Source organism: Geospiza fortis, unplaced genomic scaffold, assembly GCF_000277835.1.
Source record: "Geospiza fortis unplaced genomic scaffold, GeoFor_1.0 scaffold1105, whole genome shotgun sequence".
NCBI lineage: Eukaryota > Metazoa > Chordata > Aves > Passeriformes > Thraupidae > Geospiza > Geospiza fortis.
Genome location: NW_005054608.1, coordinates 192153 through 214313, shown reverse-complemented (window position 1 = coordinate 214313; position 22161 = coordinate 192153). Strand labels below are relative to the sequence as shown.

General features: G+C 33.5%; 1 protein-coding gene across 1 annotated transcript in view; it reads right to left on the bottom strand.

Annotated features, from left to right (window-relative positions):
* The window catches only part of LOC102041026 (contactin-associated protein-like 4), a 205932-nt gene that overhangs the window by 31544 nt on the left and 152227 nt on the right, over positions 1–22161 (bottom strand). Inside the window, 7 exon segments of the mRNA XM_031064606.1 lie at positions 3581–3708; positions 6817–6899; positions 6902–6909; positions 10046–10243; positions 12961–13080; positions 15274–15380; positions 20384–20555. Of these exon segments, the coding sequence (XP_030920466.1) occupies positions 3581–3708; positions 6817–6899; positions 6902–6909; positions 10046–10243; positions 12961–13080; positions 15274–15380; positions 20384–20555 (816 nt within the window).

Genomic DNA, 22161 nt, shown 5'->3' with positions numbered 1-22161 from the left:
CAGTGGCCTGGCAAGAGAGCTTAAACTTCATCAATTTTGTCTACTGTGAAAATTAATATGCAGAACTCAGAAAGTTCTGAGTTCTATACTGCAAGTCATAGCTATTTACATTAACTGTAAAACTGAATATCAAAGAAAATGTTCATTATAAAATCCACTCCTGATACACAATGAGTAGAAGAAAATCTACTATGTCCTGTACTCAGTATTTATTACAACACATATTATATATGAGGAATTATATTAATATATTTAAATACAGTCTATATCTATATATGTGCATATATATTTATAGATATATATTTATATATTTTATATACATATAAATATATATATGCATAATTTCCTGTGTAGGATAGATCACAGAATCAATTACATTGCAAAAGACTCCTGAGAATATAGAGTCCAACTGGTCACCACCTTGCCAACTAGACCATAGCGCTGAGTGCCCTGTCCAGTCTTCCCTTAAACACCTCCAGGGATGATGACTCTACAGCCTCCTTGAGCAGCCCACTCCAGTGCTTAATAACCCTTTCTACGAAGACCTTCCCCTGATTTACAACCAGAATGTCCCCTGGTGCAGCTTGATACAGTGTCCTCTTCACCTGCCACTGGCTGCCAGGGAGAAGAGGCCAATCCCCGCCGGGCTACACCCTCCTTTCAGGTGGCTGCAGGGAGTGATAAGGTCTCTCCTGAGCCTCCTTTTCTCTAGGCTAAAGATCCCCAGCTTCCTCATCCTTTCCTCATGGGACTTACCCTTACTGCCCTTCTCTGGACTTCATTATATATCATGCTATAAAATATTTATATGAGAATTTCCTAATATAGGTGATACATCATATATTAGACACCATAAAAATATTAAATGTATAACATGCCAAAAATTATATAGTAACTTGTATTGAGATATTTTATTGTATACACTCATAGAATTTGTGGGGGTTTTAACACTTTGATGGAATAAGACTTTATGATCTTTTATATTCAAGTAATTTAATGAAGTACTGAAGGTATTATAAATACCAGTAAACCGTGGGTTTATGTCAAAATCTATGACACAATTATTTTCCTTCAGAAATTGTTTTGTTTTCTCAAATTTTAGTTCTTACCTTCTTAAATACATGTCTTCTCATATGTCTTTATGATGTAAATGGCTGAGAAAAATTGCATTATTGAACAATCAAAATCAATGTTCTTATTCCAAGGCTTTTGCTGTATTATGACCATGAACTGTTATATTCTGAAATCTTTTCACTGAGCTTGTTTCAGTTCAAAATTGCTTCTTTTTGAAGTCAAATGCTATAAAGTTGTATGACATTACAAGAATATTTCTCTGACATTCAGACTGAGTTCTTGTGCTTGTTGTCATGATATTTTAGAATTCTCTATCACAGCTTGTCTAAAATACTGTGATCATTCATCATCAGTGTGAAATATTGCAGCAATTCAATCACCCAGACTAAGCAAACATCAAATGAAGTCAGGGAGGTCAATGGGTGTCAAAACTGTCTGTATGTTTTAGAGATTACTCCGGGGAAGCTAGTTGACTTCTATGTTTTAAGATCTGTCACGTCTGAGGTCAGGTTATGTAATTAATAGTATTTGGGAACTTGGTGAGTAGTGGAATTCAAATTCTTCCCCCAGTAATTAGAACTACACAAGCTGTAACTGTTTCTGTTTCACTGCTGTCTTTGTCACTGGCTTCATTTTCTGTGGCCACAGTGGAGGTCTGCTGCATCACAGGCTGAGTGAGCGTGGCCAGCCAACTGAGGGAGGTGGTTACCCCCCTCTATTTGACCTTTGTAAGAGAACACTTGCATTGGGCTTCCAGTTTCCTTTTCTCTAGTAAACGAAAACATTAATAAACAGCAGTAAGCATTGTGGAGGCCGCCAGAATGTTCAGGTCTGGAGCACTTGTCCTGCACTTCAGGCAGGAGGAACTGGGCTGCTTCAGGGGAAGGAAAAGGTTTTCTGGGGAACCTGATAGTAGACTCCAAAACCTAAGGGGAAATCATCAAAGAGACTGATACAGGGTCTTTGCATTGATGTAAGGAATGAATATCAAAGACAGTGGTTATGGTGAAAGCACAGAGTTTCAGGCTTAATAAAAGTAAAAAGAAATTCTCACTGAGGACAGCCAAATAGTGGTAGAAGCTGCCCAGAGAAGCAGCGCAGGCTCCATCCTAGTTTGCTTCAAACACCAGTTTGACAAAGCACTGAGAGACCAGTGATCTCAACACATGGCTAAACCTGCTATAAGCAGGAGACCTCTGTACGTCCTATCACTCTGAATTAATACCATAATACTATATTATAGTATTATGATATGTAGGACAACTGATCAGTTCACAATCAGATGTCAGACTAACAAAGTGAAAGAACCCAATGGGATTTTTAAGTCTTATGAATTTTCATAAGAAAATTAGAATGCAGTGCTGAAATACACATCTGTTAACAAATCTTCCAGGCATAATTACTCTGACAAGACAGAGATGACACAAAAATAAATGCATACTAATTTATATGTTTTTATCAATGTGCTTTTTACTGAGTGTGCTTAAAAGTATAAAACAGTACATTACTGGTATTTCTCTTATTCATATAAACTGAAGAAATTTAAAATCAAACATGACATCATATGATGAAGGAGGAAAATCACATAAATAATAAAAATATTTGTAAAAACTGCATCTATTATATTTAAATATAATAATTATTATAGATAACAGGTAAGTTCATGAAAACTCATAAGGTAATGTGATTTAAGAAAATTAACCTATCTGAAAATTGTAAAAACTTAACTGTATATCAAATATTACCCATCCAACTCTTCAGCTGAGTTCTTTGGGTTTTTTATAGCATTTCTTCTCCTAATTCCTAATTTTTGACTACAAACAGCAGCACACATAAAATTTTGTGTAATACATTACTACTGAACATAAGCCAAACATGTTCTCTTTTCCATTGAGTAGGGAAATTATTAAAAACAGAAGTATCATTACAAATTTTCAATAAGGTGTCATTTTCCACAAACATATTATTCTGGTTATTACATATATGTATTTAGAATGTAAATCTAGTGTTATTATTAAATTTGCAAAATTTAAATTCTTACATGTAGTGGAAAATTTGCATGTAGATATTGCATACACTGAATTATTCTTCTACAGTATAGTTTTCCTAGATGCATAAAAATTCAGAGGAGATAACATGTGTAATGTTTTGTGATGGATGCATACATAGCTAGTGAATGGTATGTCCCCAAGACATGGTAACCAGCTACGAATTCCCTTTCATGTAATGATTTATTCATAATTTAATTCTAGTTGGGTAAACCAAAATATCTGTTTGAAAACTATTCTAACACTTTTTGTTTTCACTATTGATGTGTACAGTGAAAAATAAATTTTTACAATTTTGATGGTTTGCAGTGGATGGTGGCAGGTTTTTTTTCTAATTCCACAAAGAACTGGATGAGATATTTAGAGAAGTCTATCTTATGTTTGTAACAAATAACATTTCAAAGGTATTGCAGAAAAAATGCATCACTGTTCAGCAAAACTCTTTATTAGTTACTTACTATCACCACGACAAAGCAAAGGCCCCAGTTTGTAAGCAGCTTCCGAGTTTGGTCTGTCAGTATCTGTGATCACAATCTCAGTTACTGGTAGATGGTCCTTGTAGGAGAGGAAGCCCGTATCATTTGTCCTGAAAAGGTAAAATGAAAGCCACAGCTGTCCTAAATGTTTCCAATAAATATTTCATTATCATTGACACACTCCTGAGAAAAAGGAAAGAAACTTTAAAAACTGAAAAAGGCTGCCTAAATATGTATGTGTGTATAATGTGTTTGTGTATGTGTGATACAAAAAACTGTAAATAGAAACATATGCTTTGGAGTTGACATTGGGCTCATTTGACAGGACTAAAAGAATTTCATTGCAAGTAGGTAGTCTTATGGTTGTGACCATAAAACAAGTGTGAGAAAAGTCGTCTTGAATAAATGGGCACCTCACTGGCTGCCTAAGACAATTAATTTGCTCAAGTAAAATTTGAAAATGAGTTTCATGTTGCTGAGGACATACTGTATCTGTAATTTACCCTGTCATCAATATGGAATATTTAATGGCTTAATATACCTTTCAAGTAAGTCTAACTTTTTTTTTTCCAACCTTGACAAAAGTTTAAAAAAATCCAATAGAAAAGTATAAAGTCATGCTGACTACAGGAAAAACAGTATATGCTACAAATATGAAATTTGCAGAAAAGAAAATATGCAACTTTGCACTCTGAGCACACATCTAGTACTTGTAATATTAGACCTAGTTTCTTGTTTAAAATCTTTGTTGACTTAATGCCAGAACTGAATTTTTAAATTTCATAAGCACCAGTTTTGGCCCTTTAGGGCCAAAATCCCTCCACATCATGAATTCCTTTCCCTAAATCAATGGAAATGCTCAGTTACTCAGGTCTGTTCTGGAAAATTCAATCTGTCCACTCAGTCCATTCATGGTTGAATCTTCCCTTTAAGGGCAAAGCAAATAGTTCAGAATAAACAGCAGAAACTCCTCATGCTGAGTAAAATTATTGACTTTTTCCTCCCCTCCCCTCTTCCTTTCCTATCATCATCATCATCATCATCATCATCATCATCATCATCATCATCATCATCATCATCATCATCCTTCTTCTGCATACAATTCCTGTTTATCTGTTTTGGAGCACAGTGCAAACAAATGTACAATTTTTTTGCAAACCATTTTGCTTAACTGAGGAATGCAACACATGGGTTTTTTTAAATGTTAATTTTTCATGAAGTGAGATATTGCAGGTTTCTAATTTAGAACTAAAAGAAAATCCCTCAAAACATCAGAAGTGTTTCCTCAGTAAAATGATGCTGTAAACAAAAGTAAATGGAATATAAATTATCTTCTGTGGAGAGGATTTCCATATTTTAAATTTTTAGGACCAGATTTAAAAAAAAAAATTTCTGTTCTCGAGTTCTATAGGCTTAAAACTTTTGATTAGTCAAATAAGGAGTTTAGAGCTAAATCTATGTCCAAGGCATGAAATAAGATAGATTTCACTATAACAGTAGACTGTCAAAACCAATGTTTCAAAACTATGGTGTTCTCGGTGCTCAAAATGTATCTCAAACAAGCAGAACTTCTGCCTACTTTTTCCACCAGTGAAAGGTATCTAGTCAACTGATCCAAGACAGTAGTATCTAGGGAGCCAAATACAACATTAATCACAAGTACCAAAATTAGTGTACACATAACCGCTGTAACACTGGAGTCACTGGGAAGAATCTCTACTTATAAGTGTCAAAAATTAATACAAACAGAAATACAAACCCAGAGTCATTGCACTTTCAATTTAATACACTCATAAACATCTAAGCAACTTACTGGAAGTGGATGTGCATGTGAAGATATGCACATAAGCCTCACATCTATTGTATTTATAAATATATTGCCATTAAAAATTAACCTATATATGTAAGCATGGGTTGAATGCATGATAAAACTGAGCAATAATATTTTACATGTCTGAGAAATGGTGCTAATTTTTTTCTCAAAATGCATTTACCTTTTTTTTGTGTTAGAAATTAATATTGTTTTTATTTTCATACAGCATAATAATAGGGAAATTCTTAGTGATATATGTGTTTCTTTAATCTCTTTTTTGGAATAAATGTCACAGATATCACCCTGTGAATTTTACTGCAATATGAAATTCTTTTCTCCAGAAATCTTTGAAGCTTGTGAAGAATTGTTCTTCGATTAACTCTTTCTTGTACTTTCATTTCTGTGTCTGCTGAATTCCCTGCTCATGTTGAGGGAACAAGCATTTTCCAACCCAACTCAGTAGTCGCTCCTTTAAAGGAAGGGTGGACCTTCAGAAGAAAAAAATGTATTGCTTGATTTTTCATACATCAGGTTGTTTCTGTTTCTTTACATTTTCCCACTTTCAAAAAAAATAGATATTGATGCATTTTTAAAAATGTATATATTAATGTACTCACTGAATTTCATTTATTTAAGTAAATGAACTTTATCATTTTAAGACCATAAAAGTTTCTTTAACAGAAGATCTTTCATTTGAATAGTCTCTCCACATTATGAAATCCTGTGCTGCATTGGAACTATTGTTGAGAAAGTTGTATCTGATCCTACTAAATGAAAAGTAAGGTTCAGATCTGACATTGTAACAAGAACTCATTCATTATATTATTTATTTGAAAGTTATCGTAAATGACACCAGAGAATTTTAGGCACAAGTGGAAGATGTACATGCTAGAAATCCATTTATTCTCTTTGAATAGGACTCCATATGACTGCTTTGCTTCATTGATAGCAAGAGTATTAATTTTCTTTATCTATGTTGTAGACAAAAAAAAAAAAGGACGTAAAAAGTCTAAACCTTAAAGTGTAATTATAAATTATGCTAAGAATTAACTTTTTTAACAGAACATTTTATTTTAACTTTAATTATGTTCAGTAATCTAAAACTAACGGGAGTTGTGTTAAAGAACTATTGTCTTAATTTATAACATGCAATATACTAAAGACTAGAAAGTATCTGTAAAATTAAATCTTCCCCAAAATTTATAGTGAAAGAATTAGTGGTAATACTTAATGTGTTTAGCAATAACATTGTGAAAAATTATGTTCTATAGCAAAGAATCAGATGACACTACGGCAACTTAGATTTCCAACTGCCTTGGTATTATAAATGTGCTAAGGCCTGTATATTTTCTTTATTTACTTTTAACAAAGAAAGTATTGGGAATAATGAACAGTAAAAAGTCACCATTCATCCCTGTCCGCATCACAGTTGCAGTAATGCTGGGAATCAATGCAGCTTCCCTCCAGTCCACAAGCACATTTTTGTATGGCATCCCATCTAAAAAGGTCAGAGAAAATCAATGCCCAGTTTTGTCTCCTACTTCTCTCAGCTTTCCCATCCAAATAGTTTTCCAAAAGTTTAAGAAGACAAAAAAACCTGCTCAAATCTAACACCTTTAAATGACCAGGAAAAAATAAATTTCCACCTTTACTTGATAAGTAATTTTTCATTTTAATACCTCGTTATCACATACTAAGTGATTGTCACAGATTTTTGCTTGCATTAGTAGAAAAGGGAACTCACAGTACCTAGTTCAGCCAGCCATGATATTAGAATAATTTATCTTAAGCAGTCAATTTATACAATTCATTTTAAAATGGTCCATGAAAGCAGAGACATAATCATCCTAAAAATCAGGATAGTTTATATTCCCTAGTAAAGATCAATTTCAGATGTTGGAACCACCAGAAATAGAATAAGGGAAGTCACAGAAACGGCCTCATCCCACTACCAAGAGTACTACAGAGCACTACTATCTGTATCTGTGATGAGCTTTGAGTAGGTGAGTAGTGGTGTTAATCAGAAACACCCAAAGACAGCTGGTTGGTCATGGACAGCAGATTCAGAATTTATATACTCAGAGACAACAGAAATCATGTTAACGGTGATCCCATAAGTAAATTGGTATATCTGATGAGGAGAAGTGAGGTTGCCCAGGACTATCACATCTCTCTGTGGTGCATCCAGTCAGCATTGTTGGTATCAAAATGATAAAACTTAGTTTCTTTAATGAAAGTACTTTAATGAAAGTACAGTACTGCAGAATAAGCTTAAAGATATTGCCAAGCAAGTCTAGCAATAGAAGAAATACCTGCAGAACACGTGATAGCTAAATGATATGAAGCAAAAAGATAAACTGTCTCAAATGAGATGGAAGAAGGGTGATGGATGCATGAAAGTCAAGGTATGAGAAGCAATCAAGTACTGTTAAACTACAGACTTTCTTATAGATGCTTTTTTTTTTGCTTCTGCTGGACCTCCATTTTCAGCACCCGGCCTCCATGAAGAAGCTGGCATTTATTCCACTCTCAACTTTGCTTACAAGCACCACTGCTTATTAAACCTCGCTGTTAGATAAGACCTCTGTTACACTGACAATCTTTCAGATCGCGAACATATTGACTGCATTCATTACCACACAACTGTCAGCCCAGCAGGCCAAAAAACAGTGTGAGCAGTTTTTCGAAAAGTCAAGCTTGCATAATGGCATCAATGTCCAATATCAGTGTTTGCGTTTGCAAACCATCACAGGAGGAAGAAAACCCAGAGACCGTGTATAAATAATTTATCAGACAACACTTTAAAAAGGTTCTAGCAACTAAGACTGTAAAAAGCAGAATATTTCTGCTGCTTTAACAGCATGCCTTAGGTTTATACTGTAGTCATGAATTAGCATTCCCAATGTTTCACTAGGGACATTGAGGTATGTTTAAAAGCTGCTCTCAGTTATTTGTTCATACAGCAGAGTGAGGAGAGAGTATTTACTGAAATGCTGCAAGTTCATGCTGATTAGCCAGGATTTTTTTCACTGCCTTGGCAGAAAGTACTGCCTGGGCAAAATAAAGCCATTAATTAAAATGGTTAGAGATTTCTTCATAATGATCACATAAATGTATTAAGCAATGGCTTCTTTAATGAGATCATTTGCAAATGCTATCCAGGCTGATTGAGTACAATGCATTCCTAAAATACAGTCAGTTTAGAATTACTAGGTGGATTGTATGTTCAAAAAAATGTATTATGTAACCATCATCAAATTTTCTATTTCTCAGGTATACCTAGTGAAGATTGTAAACAGTAGAAATGAGAGTGATTAAAATCTGTTTAAAAAAAGAATTACTTTAGAAAATTTGTAGAAGTCTCATATAAGTCTCTTTCACATCTATTTATTCTTAGCATTCAAAACTAAATTTTGAATTACTTTCCACATCTGATTGCACGCTTCTAAAACATTTATTTTAATACATTTATGTGCATATTATAAACATGCAGCTATATGCAATATAAACAGCATAACAATATAGATAGTGAATTATTTCAGCACATTTACATCCAATCTCCCTGGACAAAAAAAAAAAAAAGTCTTTAAACTTTCTGCTTGAGGCAAACCAGGCTTTTGAATACATAAACATAGCTTTAATTTGGAGCCCACAGTAAAAAGAAGGTTCATCAGGACACCTTAAACAGCAGGTTCACTTTTTTTGCTGTGGAGGTGTTTTCAAACAGATATTCTTCCAAGAGCAAACACCAGCCTAAGAAGCCCAGAGATACCTATGCCATAATTAGTGAGAAATAATGTATAAGGAAAGAGCTTAGACCTAGAAAGCCCAGAGAGGGCTTCACGCAGAGGCATTCCCTCTGCTTAGTGGGAAAGAATGTCAATGAATCAATTTTTAGCATTTTAAGAGTTTCTGGTGCACAAGCCAAAAAAATTCACTAAGTTTTTCAAAAGAAAGTAAACAATGAAGATTTTACCTCCACGTTATTTGGAGTGCTTAGATGTTCAGAGTAAGGTCTTTTAACACCTGCTCTGTGTCAATAAAGTTAAAATTTAAATAGACTACATAACTTCGCTTTTATTTTAAGTAGATCAGGTCTTCTGTTATTTCTTAAGGCAATTATAATTTTGTCAATAATCCACATTTTAACTACTGAGCTTTCTAAGAATGTTTATACTGGATAGTGGAAATTCAGTGTTATTGATGTGTTTTGTCAAGTACTCACAATATGCACATTAAGTGCACACATTAGCTTCTGCTGGTATCTACGCACTAATTTGTGCTATTTTAAGAAAATATTTCCTCATTAATAATTTAATTGCTTCTTTAAAATTAAAAAAATATTGGAAGACTAAACAAGAGGAGATCCTAATAACAATCTCAGATAATTTAAAAGTCCTATGAGAGAAATTAACTTGTGAATTTAATTCTCTGAAAGAAAATCATTATAAATCGACATTTGCATTTTCATGGTTCAAATATCTCTTGGCAATTTACAGAAATCTGAGAACTCAATATTTGAAATAGTTCTAACTCCATAGTAGCAAAATGCCATACTCTAGTTAGAAATAAATAACTTTAGTAGCTAGCAAAATAAAAGCATGATGCAACATAATAATGTCTGCTTTACTTACCTGACTTATCTAAAAGCCTTGACTTTTTGCAGTAGTAAGCAAGCTCCTGTTCACAGTGATCTGCAAGGTTTATTGTAGCCTGAAGCTGGTCTAGGCTGGCAGAATACTTGAAAAACACAGTGTGTGGGTTCTCTCGATTAGCACTTTTAACTCTGGTTAGGTTGGTGCTGTTATGCTGTATAATTGTCCACGTTGTATCTTTCAAAACACATGTGAAAAGTAATAAAGAATCACAGCGTTGTGCAAGTTAGTAAAGGAAAGAGCATGCATGATGAAATCAGTCAAACTTCAGGATAACTTCTTTGATCACAGAAAGCCCTTTGGAGCCCATGAAACAGACATAAATCATTGAGCAAAAATGAGAGCAATTATTCATTATTTCTATTCATGGGTAGATCATTGTGCCATGACCGTAACAGATATTCAGCCAGTTAGGATTATTCAATAAGGAAAGAATATGTGATGACACCCAAATATTTGTATCAGAAATAAAATATTGTTTACTTGGTAAATTACAATGAAAGATCAGAAGGAAAAAAACACTTTCCCTAGGCTTAAATACTGCGTAAAATAACACTAACTGTATCCTAGAATCTACCTACATTAAATACATCCTTATAGCTTGAATTAATTTATTCAGTATGAGAAAATGGCCTACAGGCCTTTTCTTTAATACATAGAAGCAGAAGTGTCTTGCATATACTGTGTTTACTGTAAAACTAAGATTACATGAAGGTGAATTATTACTGCCACCTAAAATTAAATAGTAATCATGGTGAAGGCTCATATCATTCTTCTGTTTTGTATTTTTGCCAAGATCCTTCACCTGTGAATAGGTTAAAAATGAGCTTATTCTGTTTCAACTCCCACTTTCAAAACCTGTAACTCTCTCTCTCCTGACCAAAACCCCTTTCAAGGCAGGGGTGAGAAGACTTCAGTTAAAGCCCATCTGGGACAGGTGAGTTCAGATTCATGGTCACTGTTTTCTTGCATATTTATGGCCAGCTAATTTAAAAAAAAAAAAAAAGAGAGAGAATTTTTTTTTCCTAAATTTTAGTATTGACATTACATTTCAGACATTCTAATAATAGTATTCTAACTATTAGACCTGTATTTTATATCATCAGCTGCCTATAGGCCACACAGGGCGGATAATATAAAAATATCCATGAAGAGGAAAGAATGATGGTCACTTAGAGATGAGTAATAGTCAGAAAATCTAAACGAAATATTTTTCATCTAATCATAAAATTTTATTAAGGATGTAATTAGACTGTCGAAAACCAGATAGCTAGAAATACAAATTTAAATTTTGGTTCCTTTGTTTGTTTTGCATACTGTTTTCTATGGTTGTGGCTGTTTTGATAGATGGATACACATGCAGACACAAATACATCTAAACATTACACTGAACATAAAACTGAAGACAAGGAGTTTGGATATTCAACTCATTGTCACACTCACAAAATTACACAAAAAAGAAAAACAGCTAACAGCAAAGTTTGTAGCATTTTAATTAACAGTGTGGACTGTAGGCTTTTGATTCTGAAACTGACCTCCAAGAATAAATTCAGGAAATGGCACCTCCCTCCCAGCTGCCTGAAAATAGAGTCCCATGAATGCCAAAGACAAGGCAGTGCAGTAAGAAATGTGGGCATCTGCCTTTCCTGCCTCTGGTGGGAAAAGGGAATACCAGTCATGAGGAAACTGGGAACAAAACAAATATAGAGGATTCGTCCTGTCAGAATGCATCTTGAGATGAAGAACTGATCAATGATGTTTGCTTAATGTGGTGAATAAGGAGTGACTGAGGAAAACAGGAACAGCTGTTCATGGACACACAAGGATAAATCAGACACTACACTGTACCTTGGAGAGTTATACCCACTTAGAAAAATTGTCATCTTTCTACCATGATTCTTTGGTCTCTTTTAGTCTCACAGGACACTAGAATATTTCTTTTTAAGAGCCTGTGCCAATCTGAAACGTGCTTATTGTGAACAAGCACAGTTCACTGTAGAAGTCAAAGTCAGGAGCTGACACCCTGAGACTAGGTAAAGTGCTCAAGTCAACATCAAAATCTTACTATAAGGTTTCTAAGTCAAGGTTTCAACACTTAGGGCATATCTAGCCCTAGCCAGTTCAAATCTAGCTTATTCATCTATTCTTTTAAACAGTTAAAACTGTGTAAAAATATTTTTTTTTGTCAAACAAAACAATAAAATGTTTCAGTCATTTTGCCTGGAAAGCATTTCAAATAAAAGGAGCTAAGTAAACAGTAAAGGAGACAGCCATAGATCCATCAATAATAAATTCCAAAAAGACATTTAAATTTAAGCTTAGTTGAAAGGACCTTTACCAATATACCATATACCATACAGAGATAACATTAACTGCTTTGTTAAAAAGCAGACCATTTGTTGCATTTGTATTCTCCAAAAGATCACCTTGCAGTTTGAAAGATGAAGTTTAATATCAACGTTCCTCCCAACAAAGCCCAGATCTAAGTTAAAATTTTTCAGAAGGCTATCAGGGAAAGTCAGAAAATTTCTCATAAACATAACTTATATCTCATTTTCCTAAGTATCCTCAAGAGGCTGCAATTTCAGTGAAAACAAAGCTGCTCCCCAAAAATGAACAAGTATGACACTGTCTCCATATGGAACACATGCCCCATTTATGCAAAGCATAACAGGAATGCTGTGTTAGCTTCACAGCCGGAATCCTGTTATAATTCTAATTTTTATACCTAATTATTTGCCCAATTTCCTGAGCTAAGGAGTCACCTTCATTTTGTTGTTCATGTTTACATTAAATTCACAAACTGCAGAGACTTCTCACTTGATAAGTCGTGTTTCAATATAATGAGCATGCATACAGGCACAGCTGTAAGTTAAGGAAGTTTATCACCTCACCTGTCATATTGCAGTACACAAGAAATGGTCCCAAGGGGCCACTTCCATCTGAATCAATACTGTAAAAGCCTGAAGTGTTCCCTCTGTGCTTATAGGCTTCACATGATTGCTCATATATGGCTGTAAAAGAACATATTCCATCACAAATGTAATGGCATGATTTTACATTTTATTCAAGAAATTAAAAAAAAAATGTGCATGACCCTTAACATTGGGAAAAGAAGTTGAGTGTGTGCTGTCTGCTAAAGAATGAAGAAAAATTCATGCAATCAAAACTATGCCTTTATTAGAAATTGTTAAGCATATTTTATTTATCATGAAGATTACATGGTGCATTTTTAAGCATTTTAGTCTGTATTTCCAGCTCAAAAACTCTGGGAGAAAAACATGAAATATGGGTGAGTAAATGGTTGAAAAATTGCTGAAAAATGCTAGAATGCCAAGGGTATTACTTAGACTCTGGTAATCTGATTTTGAGGAAAACCCCATTAACTACCTCAACCAAATCAGATTTTTGTTGCTGTTGTTGCAACGTAAAGCAGAAGGTAAGCATTTTTTGGCTTTCACACTTCTTAGTTTCTTCCCACTGTAAATGGAAAAGCAAGTGACTTGTCAGAGATTTCAGTAAAAGAACTAAATTAGCAAAGACAAAATGACAGCTCCTTGGTTCCCTGTCACATACACTTTGTATCAGTCAAGGTCTAAAAAAAAAGCTGTGATACCTCTTATATATCAAATATCTGAGAAAAAAAAGATATATGAGTCCACCTCTATAACTGGATCTCAGAAAACATGATAATGTCACAGTTGGACACATTAACCTAAATTCTCCTTTAACTATTATATTTCTTTTGAGCAGTCATAATGTTTTTATCTTTCATTTCAAAATTAAACTGCACTCTATCAGTTATCAAAAATTTTAAAAATTCCACCAAAAAGAATGAGCTGTTAGATTAATAATGAAAAGTAGTTATGAGTGCTATACTTTTTATTTTTAATAAGCTATTGTTTTAAAGAGTTTTATCTTTCTATTTTTTTGCCTGATGGTTACTGACATTATATGGTAACAACTATTAAAAGAGACAAACCATTCATTTTACTTACTCTATGAAATATCCACAATAAACAATTTTTGCAATTTTCAAATGCAATTTTACAGTCCCTTACAGTAAATACTTTTAGCTAGATTTAGAAATTACAAAAGTTCAGATATTCATTATTATTTTAGACAATAAAAAAATTGGTAACTCATATTATTACATTTCTCATTAAGTCCTAATCATCAGGAAACTAGCCTCCCTCTGTCCTCATAGAAATCAACAGATGATTCAATTTGTGACTTTTCAAATTGCAATGAATCAAATCACCTTCATCTTCACTCTGGGTTCATCAGGTTTTAATGGGGTACAACATGGTATTCAAAACTACAATTGTCATATCTTCTATTTTACATAGTTTTTCTTAATATTGTTAGTTATGACTGTTGTTGACTTTGTACAAACAAGATTTTAAATAAGCAGTCTTCTAAAATCAGTGATTTCTCAAAAAATCCCATTTGGGTAGACATACTTTCTTTCTGTAAAAGCTGCCAAAAAGGATTGTAACGATTTTATATAGACAATATATAAGTATAGAATTATTTATCTGAGATTAGGGCAATTTTGTATTAAAAAGAAAACAACCAGTAAACGTCTATGGATTTTTACGTATTATAGGCATGCAATGAAAGCCAGCATACTTATTTTATCTTCTTCCCAGAACATGATGAAAGCAGTACCAAAGTAAAGCATCTCCTGTGAAATTACCTAAGTTACATTCACTTAGGCTTTCAAAATGTGTTTATTTTATTTTCTTCTAATCTACTTCCTGATCTAGAAATCTATATAAACATGTGTTTGAGGTTTAGCACAGGATTACTTTGAACATGCATGTAAGTCCCAGTGGCTCAGAAATTATAAATATTAGTTATTATGATGAATACAGATGAATTTGCCATATTTCTAAATGATACATTGATTCAGAAAGTGGAGTTATATGGATGAGAGAGGATATTGCTATCTTACATAAAATACAAAAAAAATGTAAAAGAAAAACACTTAAATTTTCAATCAATTTTTTGTTACATATTTTGAGTTCCCAAGGCCTTTCCTCAAACCAAATTAGGAGTATTTTTATGACTGAGAATATTTTATGAATAGTAAGTTCAAATGTTTTTTACTTTGGTTTGCTTTGTCTTTTTATTTTGTTTTGTGGTGAAGAAATTAAATCAGAAATAAAAGCATAATCAGAAATCAGAAAACACCTTATACTTACGATAGTGACAAGTAGCTCCCTTGTAACCAGTATTGGCACAGTTACAGTGGAAACTGTTCCAGGACTGTGAGCACTCACCACCATGTTCACAGTAATTAGGCAAACACCTAAAACAAAAAACAACGCGCATTTTCACTCTTTTTTCTCCTCACTTACTATTGTACTTAGCAAGAAAGGCAAAATCCTGGAAAAGTATAATGTGAAGGAAGTCATCAAAGTCATTGATAAGGATGCCAACGTAAGTAAAAGAAAATTAAGATCATTTCCTTCCTGGTATTCCTTTTGCTTATAAAAATATCTTAATTATGTAACAAGCTTATGAGAACAGAAATAAGGCATAAGATAGAGAATTGTTATTAGTGTTCAACTGGTCACAACTCAATACAGACTAATAAAGGTTCATGTGTTGATAATTCAATGGCAAGTTTTACAATGACTGGGATTTCTTCAACATCTATCATAAACAAAGCAACATTACAGCAGATTTCTTTCTGTTTCACCTAACAAATTAATCTTACCACAGCACTTGACATCTATTTCTTATTCCAAAATCCTGTTTACTTTCTATCCTAAAGAGTTCAGCATGTTGGTTCCAACATAACTAACTACTTGTAAAGCCATTTCCACTGTGATAATATGACTAAGATCTTGAAGAGTTTTGATTACTTTCTTCTAAGTATACAATGGTTGACTGAAAAAATAATTTACCTGTAATTTCTTAGTGTTTAAGAGCGCAGCACTATACTAAAATATAAAATAATTGTGACATGAAAAAAATAGAAATTATCTTTTTTTATAAATGCAGCTGAAAATACATTGAAATAGATTGGCACACTCCAGCTAATTATTAACTAGCGTTTAACCAATTATTAACTAGCTTTTCACCTTAGAAATTAGCTAACATTTTAACTGCACTGAGTTTATGTGCAGGATACAGTTCAGAAAGTGTAAAATGACTTCGGTGTTGACATTAGCCGCAGGAAAAAACAACGAACAAAAACAACATGCCCACTAACATTCACAGGATCTTAAAATACCTTTTAATTCATCCAAGAAACGTTATGAGAATATTAAATTAGGATTGCAGAAAGTCCAGCATTTCACACATCTGCCCTATGAATAATTCAGGGTCTTTGCACATTCACTGCTCATGGCACTCAAAGAACTTTATCTTTCTTTCATGTTTATAAACAAGGATAAGTGGTTTTCACAGAAGGGAATTAAAAAAGAAGTAGCAGGTGAAGTAGAGGTTAGGCAAGTAAACTGATAGATGTCATCTATTTTCAAGGAAATCTGTGACATTTTTGGCAGCGGAACAGCTAATCTTGTATCTAGTCTCTCACTCAAAAAATGTATTCCTAAGACTAGTCAACAGATGATATATGTCTCAATGAGTTATGTTTTGGAGGCTAAAGATAAAATCTAGGCATCAGGCTTACAATTATTTCGATTTTAAATACTTTGTTTGACAGAATTACATAAATATACATACTAATGTTTCTTAGGTAGATGCTCTATTTCTCTTTCTAATAATCAGTTATTATAAATACAAATCTCTAGCAAAACTGCCATTCAAGACCTTCAGTGCATTCACTGAGAGCTGGTCTGCTTTTGTTTCCATCACATTTTGTGTCTTATGCCTTTTTGATAAAGACATTATCTAAAAATTGTGTTTTATATGGTCTTTACTTGTATTGACTCCCTGTCCCTACTAATTAATCTTCCTAATATTTTTCACAAGATGAAAAGCTTTGAAGAAATTGATGATGCTTGAACTAATGTTAATGAAAGTGCAAACAAGTTAAAAGTATAATTTAAATATTTTAACAATAAATTTAAATCTTTTAACATTAAGTTCTTTCCTCTGCTTCAGAATGTATAACAGAAAGTAGCCATTTGCTACATCAAATTAAATGTAAATTACATTATATGCTGCGACCCTACCCCAAAGCAAGATTTAGACACAGCTTTCTTTGAACAAGGTAATTTTCCTAAAAAAATTCTCATATTTGAGAATCAGTATTTCTGATACTTAATCTATAAGAAATAATTTTCATGTCTGCTAAAACCAGAAAAGCAACAGCTAATTAAACATTTGCCACGTATTTCTTGATATTATGCTTTTAAGTGTATGGCTTCTGAAAATTATATAATATTTTAAACCAAGGCAGCAGTCTATTAATAAATATAAACTAATATTGAGAGGAGAATACTGATCCAGAATATGAATATAGTTGCAATAAAGAAAGGGAAAGATAAGAACTTTGTATGTCAGTTTTCAACTAGATACATTTTTTTTTGTATACTATTTCTTTATCCTGGTTCTAAATTATGGCTAAAATATCCTTTTAAAAAAGTAAATAACTGCATTTTTAATGCCTATTATTTCTTCATTTTTCAGCTTATTAAAACAAAAAAGTGAAAAAAAAATTCAGAACTGTGATCATAATTTTTATTTTTGGCTGTTTCTTTTTAAAGATATAAACCCATTCAATCCTTTTTTTGTATGCTGCTGGCAGGACAAAAAGGCAAGAGCTCTTGGTAGGAAATTGTAAGTTTCTGTGTAGGGCTCAATATAATTAGGACAGAAGCATCTGGTACTCTCTCCTCAGAGACTAAATATGCTAACATTGTAAGGTATTTAAATGACATTGTGTCCTTTAAAGTGATTTTGTGAATGGTTTATAGCTAATTAGGAGTTATTAAACCAATATATATTGATAAAGGAGCTGAGAGAAAAGATATTAAGGAGAAATATATGAAGAGAATTGTTTGCACACATAAGAGATATATGGCAATAGAGCAATATAAGGATGTCATGTAATGAAATGAGGGATCATGGAGGACTGATGACTGCAAACAGTCATAACAATTTAAGAGTAGGATAAGGAATGAGAAAGTTTATCAAACTGAGAAAACTGAAAATAGGAAAATAGTACAGCATTTGTTTGTATAAATAAATAAAAAAGTGAATAATTTATACTCAGAAAAATTAATTATTAACTCAACATCTCTCCATGAAGACTGTCAATCTCATAAAAAACACTCTTCATATACTAAATGTGTATATGTGAGGTAAAGAATGGATTAAATAGAATTGTTTTCAGTTTATTTACTATTGCATATAAATCCAGTTTGCTATGTAAAGAGTAAATATTATTTGTTTTCATGCACTTCAAATATGTAAAACCAATACAAAAGGACAACATTTAGGTGTCAATCACTTCTATTACAAAAAGCTGTCAATAATTCTGGAATTTGGGCCATGCTTCATGATTTGGAACTGAAGATGTAAAGACTCGCATAAAGACTCCAACACAAAGAAGGGATTTGTTTGTGCTCACCTCTAGGGAGATATTTGCTATCGGGAACACAAAATACTCATTAGCTTAGGGCATTCAAAGACATTTATAAATCATTGTAGGAAGAAAGCATTTTTTTCTCAAACAATATGGTGCACAGGATCATACAAGCTACCTATTAAATATTGTTTAAAACATGTAAGCAGTTTTAATTTTGCCAAATATACGTGCTTTATCACCTGGGATTTATGGTGAGATGTAGAATTAATTTGATAAAGAGAGACATGAAGTTTGTTCCAAACTATGAGCAGCAGATATTGAATTAAATGAGACTGTGCAAGCAAAGGGAAAGAAATAGTCCCAGAAGCAAGACAGCACAAGACCAGACAGGATTATTAAAAGCAGTCTATTTTGAAAAAAAAATACAATGAGGGTAATGAAATATAAAAATAGTAGATTAAACTTCTATTTTGATAAATTAGGAAGACATATGCTTAGCATGATGGAAACTGAAAACTAAATCTTTGTTTAGATTGAGAGCCAATGCAAGAAAGGTACAATGGTCAAGATAGAAGAAGAGACATAAATTAAGACTTGAAAATATTAGAGAAAACAAAATCAACCAACCAAAACTCTCCCATAAAGATGTTATTTTCCTTTTGTATCACTCATCTTGAAAACTTCTATCCTCATCTTAGACTTTTCTCTCCTTAAACTTTTATGAAGAATTAGGTAAATAGTTAGTATTTTTTCCATCTTTCATCAATGAGGAGTAGTGACTGTTTCCAAAATAAGAACATGGATATCTGTACACCGTGTTATCTCTAGGAAGGGATTGCAGGTCACAGAAGTAAGGTTGGGTGACTAATCCTGAAACTGGCTATTGTCTTAAAGTGGATCTGTGCCTACAGTGTTTTCCGAAAAAGATAGAACTTTTGAAAAGTCTTATAATTCAAAAGACAGACTTTTTGAAACTAAAAGACACCTTATGAGGACTAGAAATTTAGAAAGTGAGGGAGAATTATTCAAAAGTACATAATTTCTCCTCTGTCTGCTGTGTCCTTTCAGTACTGCCTTTCAGCTATGTCCAAGAAAAACACTTTGGGATTAAAGACAGCATAACTGTCTGTGACTGCATTCTCTGGAGTCTACAGAATAAAACTTCTCCTTCCATTGACTGTTTGTGTGTTCACTCGCTCTCTTCTCAGCAGCTTGTTCTGTTCTGCAACATGCTCTGCTTTCACTACACTGAAGTCCAGCAGCATCTTTCCTTCAAGCATTTCTACTACTGGGCATGTATCCCTCCTTGGGGAGGGACTTTCCTTTGGGGAGGGACACTTCAACTAGCCATTCTATTAGATAGATGCTAATTGCAGGTTATGAGATTAGTTCTGACTGTGGTCTAAAAGACAATTGCTCACTCACTGTGATGGATATTATCTACTGTGTTTCTGGAGAGGTAGAAGATAGGAAACAGCAGTAACTTGTAAAAAACATAGTATGTTAAAAGGTGGATGGGACTACAGGTTGCAGTAGGGGATTTGTGTCTGCAGCTCACTTGAGAAGAAAGCAAGATATTTAAATTTTTCAGAAACATAAAATAATTTTATTCAAATTTAATTTTATTTGCAGTAAAAGGAAGTATATTTGCTATATGCTACATATTCTGCACTTATTCAGGATTTCTAAATTCTTACAAAAGAAACAGCATGTTGTTTTGTAACAGTATTCTGTTCTTTGTCATCAAATCACTATTAGAAACAAAACATAGGCATAAATAAATTAATGAGTAAACATTATTTTCTCACCTGTCTGTAATGCCACATAAATCTATCTGAAGATCACTGAAATTGCCAAAACCGTTCTGCTGAATAGAGATCATATCCACTGCTTTATTACCAATGGAAATATGTCGCATGCATCCTTGAAAACCACCAAATGAGGTATTACATTCAGAAATGTTTCCACTGCTAGGACAGCCTGAAAAAAGAATAAAAACTGGAGTTGAAAAGAAATATTTTATTGAAAAACGTTACATACCCCAAAAGTCAATTGAACTTTTACAACCTCTACACATTTTAAATTTTGTGACTGAGGGAATTTAGCCAGAAGCTCTTCTGATAAGCCATGGTTCTATGACTGAAAAGAAATACTTCTCTGCAGTCTTACTGTTTTGAAAGCATATGCAAAATATCACTAAAAATTTCGTTAAAGGATAACCTAAACAAAAGCTCCAAAGAATGAGTAGAATCAAGATATGAACAGAATGTTAGGTTACAACAAAAAGTCACATGATTTGAACAAGTTTGAAGTCACAATTGAAGTGAAATAATAAAAAATCCCCAAAACCAGTTACTAACTAAACGACTTTACTCTGTCAGCTGTTAAGAATATTTCATAAAGTACTGAAACTTCTTGTTGCACACCATCAATGACTCAACTAGGAAAGATGCTCCATTGAACCTGCTACGCATGGACAAGGAAGAAATGATTGAATGTAAAACAAAGGACAGGCTTGGTTGCAGCAAACATGAAGGTGAAGCTGTGGAGTTCATGAGCCACAGAGAAGAGAGAAAGAAATAAACTCTAGAATTATAACCCTTGACCTCTGAAGAGCAAAATTTTTCTGTTCGGGATCTGTTTTGAGGATACCATTAAAAATTGCCTTGGAGATCAAAAGGGCTGGATAGATTTCAACAAAAAAGGTCTTCAGAGCAAAAGTGAAGTCCATAGCAGTATCAAAATAGTTAATCAAGTGTGGCATAAGGCCTGCAAACATAAACACTCCTGAGTGAGTGCAAACACAAGAAGAAAGCACACAAAATGTGGTACCAGGGACACGCAACATATAGGGGAATGCAAAGACATAACCTGTGTGTCTAGGAATCCACTTAGGAAAGCAAGAGGAGATAAAAGATGTTGAAGTACAACAAAAAAAAATTTTGGAGGTTCAACAGTAAGAAAACGAAGGCTAACGAGATTATGGATATTATCCATATATCTCATGGGGCAGAGGACTTAGTGACAAGGGTCTAGAGAAGAATTGTTTCCTTTTACTGGAAAGGAAGAAGTAAAACTGATCCTTAGGATTCCCATATCCTAGTAGAGTATGAAAAAAAGAATGCGGTATCCATGGTAAAGGAACACAGCAAAGGAACAAGGTGTATCTGAGCATGCTGCAGGAGCTGGTCAATGCCATTTTAACCATTGCCATTGTCATTGTGAATTCATTAATATTTTAATCCTCATAGGATCTTGGCAATATGCTGAACTTCTGGATAATTGGGAAAGTTACACCCATCTTCAAAAAACTAGAGGGCCGTTAGTCTTATTGCAGTGCCTGGCAAATTCACAGAGCAAAACTTCTTAAAGCCATTTCTAAACATGCAAAGGACAAGAAGTTAACTGGTTAACTTTAGTTTCAAGGTTGAATTATGCCTGACTGAGGTCTTTGTTTTCTTTGCTGAAGTGATGAACAGTATAAATAAAGGGAGAGCACTGAGCATTGCATATCATGACTTTAGCAAAGACTTGACAGCTTTCTATAGTGTCCCTGTCCCCAGATTCACAATATATATGGGTGGGA